This window comes from Belonocnema kinseyi, chromosome 2 (genome assembly GCF_010883055.1).
Source record: "Belonocnema kinseyi isolate 2016_QV_RU_SX_M_011 chromosome 2, B_treatae_v1, whole genome shotgun sequence".
In the NCBI taxonomy this organism is placed as follows: Eukaryota; Metazoa; Arthropoda; class Insecta; order Hymenoptera; family Cynipidae; genus Belonocnema; species Belonocnema kinseyi.
In genome coordinates this window covers 58,666,742-58,673,254 of record NC_046658.1, presented here as the reverse complement: position 1 = coordinate 58,673,254, position 6,513 = coordinate 58,666,742, and the positions used below count along the sequence as shown (strand labels likewise).

Genomic DNA, 6,513 nt, shown 5'->3' with positions numbered 1-6,513 from the left:
ACGTGTTATTTACTTAAATAGCACGAGAATTCTGGATCAATCTGAAAAATCTCTATCCCTTCCACACATTACTCCTTTCCCCTGCCGAGTGAGTCACGCCTATCCCGAAAGGGAAATGGCTTAATGGTGTAATAATAATAATAATAATAATAATAATAATAATAACTTGCCGTTAAAGTCCTTTTACAATTCCCGGCAAGGTCAAAAGTTATAAATGTCATTTAACTTTTATTTACATATCTTGATATATTTTGTTGTTTGTTTTGTTCATATAAGCCACTTTACTTACAAAAAAAAGAAAGAGTTGCTAAATTTGTTAAAGAAAGAGTCGTTTCAAATTCTAAAGCACCTCGATCCCTTTTCCAACTTTTAAAAAATTACAAATTAAATTTTTATAATTGGTTATACTGATGAAAATAATTCATAAAATATGTTCCATTTCAATTAAAAAGATTAAAATTTTTCGTATATATACTCTTTTTCTCAGGAAGAATGTCTAAAAACACTTTAATGGTAAGTTGAATATGACAAATTCAAATTTTTGGTAGACCCATATTTGACACGTCATAATAATGCAATTAACAATAATTTTAATGCTTTCTTTTAACAAATCGTTTCAAATTTACTTCAGTTTCATGTTCCAATGCTTTGATTTTGGAAAAAAAATATTTCCATGAAGTAAAGGGTGTACCAGCTACTCCATAATCTAAAGCATGTACTCCAGTTGCAGATTCATGATTTTAGTTGAAAACTTTTAAAATTGGTTGAAAACTAATTTTCAACTGAAAATTTAACTATTCTAATTTTAGTTGAAAATTGATCTTTTTTAGTTCTATTTATGTAATAAAATATTAACTCATATAGTTAACATTAAAGAACTTCATACTCCGCATTTGTTACTTATTAACACAAGTAGTACAATGTGCCCGTCCTACAACTATGAATAATTAAAATTTTAAATACCTTAACAGAAGTCTGAAGAAATTCCTTCATCGATTTCGGTAATCGAGTATTTTCCAAATGAAAATCAAACTTGGATTTCCTCAATTGTGTAAAGAAGTCTCTGCGATTTAAATGATCAAGTTCAATTTCGCGACAAAGCATAAGTTGAGGACAAAGTAAAAAATGCTCTGAATCTCCAGCGTGATCCTTACAAAAAGCAGCATTTGGACAATTCCGACAATTAATCAATTCGGCTTCGGAATCAAAGCAATGAAAGCAAATCCTAGGATGATTAATCATTTGCGATTCAAAAACATACAACTTTCTTTCAAGTTTTTCCGTGACTTTCGTCATGATCAAAGTCTTTATAGCCATCCGTGTTTTAAGTTGAGCGACTTTTTTTGTCATTGAAGAAGTAGGATTGTGATTTTCTTTCAGTTTTTGAAACATTTTAGGTCCTCCGAGATCACTCAAAACTTTGCATAAATTCTTATGTGATGACCAATCCTCTTTTTGGTGGGCCGTACTACAATATGAAATCATGCGACACCGAGAACATCTTTTCAAAGTTTGGAGCTCGTCCTCGAGACAGTGACAAACGTGACATTGATTCGGAGCAAAGGCTTTAAAGGCATTACAACATGTATACTTTTGTATATAGTCTCCTTGTTGTGGCACAATATTTTCTAATGGGTTTTCCGACATCATTGCAATTTCTGGCATCTTTTCTGTAACTCTTGCATCTATAAGAGCACCAACCATTTTTTCTTTTAATGCCCCTAATATGGCTTTATGCATGTCGTCGATTCTTTTCTCCATTTTTAAATCAAATAGAAGCAATCAAGTAGACTATTGAAAAAACACGAATAAATAGGCACACTCGACTGCATTCGCTTCTTTCTTTACAAAGAATTAGAAGAGGCAAACTCTGCGGAAACGATCCAAATTCCAAAAACGAATGAATTTAGAAACAGCGAAACGGAAAATCAGCTTATCCACCACCAGGATAGCCAACCTTTTTTTAAATTATGAAGTTATACCAGAGATGAGTTATTATACATTCATTCAATTAAAAAAAGAATTTCAATATCAAAGGAATTTAACAGCATATTTTGTTTTTACTTTATTATTTAACTATAAGTAATTAATAAAGAACCAAAAATTTAAATGAATGATAATATAGATACAACAAATTATGAATTATTCGAATTTCTCACCGTTCAAGAAAGATTGGCAGAATTGGCAGCATCTCTGGGCAGTATTTAAAAACTGCAAAACGAACACAAATGCACATAACCTCTTTTCTAATTGTAAAACATCAAGTTTTTTTTGCGTCCACCTTTTGCCTGTCACAGTAAAAACGTGCAAAAAATGATGAAAATGTGTTTGAATTCCATCCCCTTCCTCGAATTGGGTGATCCAGCCGTAAAAATACAAGTACTAACAGAATTTTCCCGATATTTCTTTTATTCAAACATATGTCACGTGTGTAAATCTCACGATAATGAACTACCCTTGAAAAAATGCGGAAACTGTAAAATGATTTCGTATTGTAGCCGAGAACATCAAAAAAAGCACTGGCCCTTGCACAAAAGCTTTTGCGAAAATATCAATAGTTTAAAGCAAATGCCTGATGATCGTAATATATATAAAGGACAAGAAGATGAATTGAGAAAAAGGCACGTTTATATGAAAGTTAATTTAATTTATTTAATGGAAAAGTCCTTGAAGAGAGAACTAGAACCTTATGAAAATGAAATGATTGAGTATTCAAAAGTATGTGAAGTTTGTTACGAAACAGACATTAATCTGCTGAGAAGCTGCCCAGATTGTCCCCATGCAAATTTTTGTACCCTACACAAAGGTGATCCAACTCATGGTAAATTTTGCTCGAATTACAGAAAGTGCTTCCTGCTAGATTACTATGCTATAGTGTTTCAAGAAAATCCATCTCCGAGGATGATGGAATTTACTCCAGACAATTTCGAAAACACACGTCTTCCAAATTCGATGCAGAAATATTTGGACATTTTTTATAAGCCTCGTGAAGGCTCACAATTGGATATCTCACACGAAGACGTGAAAATGTACGTATCGCAACATTTCACGAGACCCTTGACTCTGATTTTTGCAATGGATAAAATCGGGTTTAAACCTGAATCAGAGTTCACTATTCACGTAATTGGCGCAAGCAAGCGCGAAGAAAATTCGGCGATCGAGTGGGAAATTTTATTTCATTGGTTACCTCAGTTGATGAATTTAAAAGTTGCGCTCGTTGGGCCTGAACTTTCCAACAGGCCTTTGAAAACCGGTAATTTAATCTGAATTTTGTTGAAAATAGACATTTTTTGCTTCTAGAAAACCTCATTATAATAAGAGTTGATTTTATTCTATATGTTTTCAGAGAATAAATCGAATCTGTGTGACAAGTGTGCTTTCAGGGGAAAAACTGTAGAAGTTGAGATTCATAGTACGCTTTATGAATCTTATTGCAAAGGGAAGTATTTCGTACAACCAGACATAATTATTGGCTTTAACCTTGGAATTATAGCCTATCGTTCCTGGAAAAATTCAATTTTGGAAATTGCAAACTTGAACTGTCCTTTTGTACTCACAGCATTTTCCGAACGAGAAGCTGAGGATGATTATAAAATAATGTGTTGGGAATTTGAAACGAGTGCAAAAGTGGAGAGGAACCCTTTCGCTAGTCTACGGCCCAAAAGAAGTCCGATAGGCGACAAAGTTTTCTACGAAAATCAATTCTTTACCGTTTACAATGATTTAGATCAGAGTAATGTGGATAAAGTCGAAAAAGAGGAGAGAAAACTATAGAAATTTCGTTTATAACGTAAGCTGTATGTATGCAGTTCCCTTTACTTCGTATGTTATGTGCACAAACGATTTTTTTTAAATAATCCTTTATAATGATAGAGTTAAATTTTTTGTAAATTCCAGAGGGAAAATACCTTAAATTCTGATCCATATAATTAGCTTGCGTTAAGTTGGGACAAACTGGAACATTTTAGGAAGCCAAATCAAATTTTGAGACAAAAAATAATGGAAGAAAACGAAAGTTTGTAATGCTACAAAGTAAAAATATTACTTTGCAAATTATAAATATTAATACTTTTTCTTTTAGATTTCTCATTTTTTCATAATTTGATGAAAAGAACAAAGTTAATTCGATTATAGTTTTGTTTAAAAAACGTACTAATGTGAAGTTTTATTTTCGAGATACATATAACACTTGCTATTATTTTTTTTATTATTTCCAATGTTAGCCAACAAGTTTATAGAAGCTTCGTATCAAATTGTTATCATAGAAAGTATATGCAATTTGAAATGAATAAAGGTGTTTACGTTCGAAATGTGTATTTCTTAAATAAAAGGCATAAGATTTTATAATAACTTAAAAACAAAGAGGATTCAGAACTGTAAATGAAAAGCATTAATCTTAATTTTTTTCTTTCGAAGATACATAGTGGAAAGTTGTTAATTGAAAATTTGAAATTATATTGATTATATTGAGCAAGTTTTATAAGGGGTATAATTCAACAATTAAAATAAGCAATTAACCATTTTAGTCTGAAAATTTTATACATCGTACAATTTTTAATTAAAACGTTTCAATTTGTACGAATTAAAAACAAAAAACATTGAAAGTTTACAACATCAGACACAGTCGAAGGGGTGATTCACAAAATAGAGAAAATAGAGTGATTTCTCACAAAAATAGAGGAATACTGTAAAAAATATATTGTATGCATAATACTATGTTGATTTCAATTCAAAATATATTAAATTTTAAACAAAATTTTGAAATTTTCGACCAAAAAAATAATAATTTTTTACCAATTGAGATGAATTTTCAAACTAAAGAGTTAAGTTTTTAGTCTAAAAAGTGGAATGTTTTAGAAAATCAAGAAAGATGATTTTTCAACCAAATAGTTTAATTTTCAAAAAAACCAAAAACAAAAATAATTTTAGACTAAACAGGTGCATTCATAACCAAATAGTGGAATTTTCAAACAAAAAAGATTAAACTTCAAACAAGAACAGTTCGATTTTGAAATAAATAGTTGAACTATAGTTGAACAGACCAAAAAATATCTTTTTAAAAAAATAGTTGATGTGAAGTCGAAAAAAATTACATTAAAAAAAAACAAAATAATGAACGTTCAACAAACAAAAAATTTTTTTAACAAAGAAGTTCAACTTTCGACAAAATAGTGGAATTTTAAATAAAAAAGATTAATTCTCAATGAAAAATATAATAATTGATATTCCGAGAGATAAAAACATTTAAATCTTAAATAAAAAACCGTCTAATTTAAGAAGAAAAGATGAATTCTCAACGAAAAATGGAAGTTGAATTATCAGCCATACCATAAAAGATATTTTTCATTGAAGAGAGTAAAAAGTAACCAAACTGTTGAATTTTCAAGCAAAAAAGATTAATTCTCTACAAAAAAGTTAAATTTTCTAGCCGAAAATACGAATTTTCAACCAAAAAGTTATATCAAAAATGGAATATTTAAATTTTCATTTCCAGAAATTGCCTTTTTACCAACACGAAGCGAATTTTCAACAAAATAGTTAAATTTGATTTTTGTCTTGAATTAACTTCACTTATTGATAGAAATTACTCATTTTTGGAGAAGCTCTCCTAATATTTCTGTCACTAAATTTCCTCAAAATGTAACATTTCTTTTGTGGCTAATTCTTTTTTTTTAATGAAAATTTATTTAATTTTCAATTTAAAATTTTTTTTACGAAAAAGATAATTACGTTAAACTTTATACCAACGTATAGAAAAATATACAGTGAAATAAACAATATTAAGAAAGTTAATTTTTCTTCCACTCACCATAAAATTCTATAAATTTACAAATTGTATTTATATAAACAGAATAACCATTGCTAGAACAATTAAAAATTATTTAAAATTATAAGGCATACGTAGAAGAATTAAACAATACAGTATTGTGCATAAATTACATAAACTACGTAAGATAATTTTGCATTCTATAAAGGTATTTACATAGTTAACAGTATTTTTTAAAGGTGTGCCTTTAGAAATAAAACCCTTCTCTAGCAATTTAAATAAAATTACATAAGTACAAGTGTCCTTCAAAGAAAAATATGCCGGGTATAGTTTTATTTATTCTTCACATTCGCATTTTGGCATTACTCTGTTTCTTATTGCAATTATTATTTCTAGTACCTAATCTTTAAAGGTGAATATATATTTCCCAGTTTTACAAGATTTGCAAATAATTTAATCATATCACTTTAGCTGATAATTCTCTCAAGTAAGCACTGACAAGAGTTACCGAATATAATGATAATTAAAAGAAAATTCTATTCCTTTTACTTTAGCAAACAAAGAATTCAAGTAAATCCTAGCCAAGATTTTTTTAAATCCAGAGTATCCAGATCCAGTATATAAAAGTAAAAAATTCCAAAACCTGATCCGGAAAAGTTTTTGTACTTAATTTAGAAACCTAATTCATATCTGCTTTTGCATTATTCAAATTTTAAATTTATTAGATTTAGACCCATTGTATTATG

General features: G+C 29.2%; 2 protein-coding genes across 4 annotated transcripts in view; one reads left to right on the top strand and one right to left on the bottom strand.

Annotated features, from left to right (window-relative positions):
* Positions 1-1,865, bottom strand: part of LOC117168405 — an 11,498-nt gene extending 9,633 nt beyond the window's left edge. The window contains exon 1 of the mRNA XM_033354038.1: positions 964-1,865. Coding sequence (XP_033209929.1) covers positions 964-1,761 — 798 coding nt within the window. The 5' untranslated portion in view covers positions 1,762-1,865. The remainder of the gene's footprint in view (positions 1-963) is intronic.
* Positions 1,866-2,239: 374 nt separating this feature from the next.
* On the top strand, positions 2,240-4,275 carry LOC117167366 (putative protein MSS51 homolog, mitochondrial). 3 transcript variants are annotated; one of them, XM_033352243.1, is made up of 3 exons: positions 2,240-3,253; positions 3,347-3,797; positions 3,898-4,275. In XM_033352243.1, exons 1-2 carry the CDS (start codon positions 2,314-2,316, stop codon positions 3,772-3,774), a joined length of 1,368 nt encoding a protein of 455 aa, XP_033208134.1. In that variant the 5' UTR covers positions 2,240-2,313; the 3' UTR covers positions 3,775-3,797; positions 3,898-4,275. The 3 variants fall into 3 exon arrangements, with proteins under 3 accessions (XP_033208134.1, XP_033208135.1, XP_033208136.1); XM_033352244.1 differs by having other exon boundaries at positions 2,240-2,621; positions 2,844-3,253; positions 3,347-3,962; XM_033352245.1 differs by having other exon boundaries at positions 2,279-2,379; positions 2,499-3,253; positions 3,347-3,962.
* The last annotated feature ends 2,238 nt before the right edge of the window (positions 4,276-6,513 follow it).

Bases quoted from the DNA above. Each gene is read 5' to 3' on its own strand.
- LOC117167366 (XM_033352243.1), top strand. From the start codon at position 2,314: ATGATGAAAATGTGTTTGAATTCCATCCCCTTCCTCGAATTGGGTGAT. The intron at 3,254-3,346 runs GTAATTTAATCT...ATATGTTTTCAG, and splicing joins CAACAGGCCTTTGAAAACCG to AGAATAAATCGAATCTGTGT.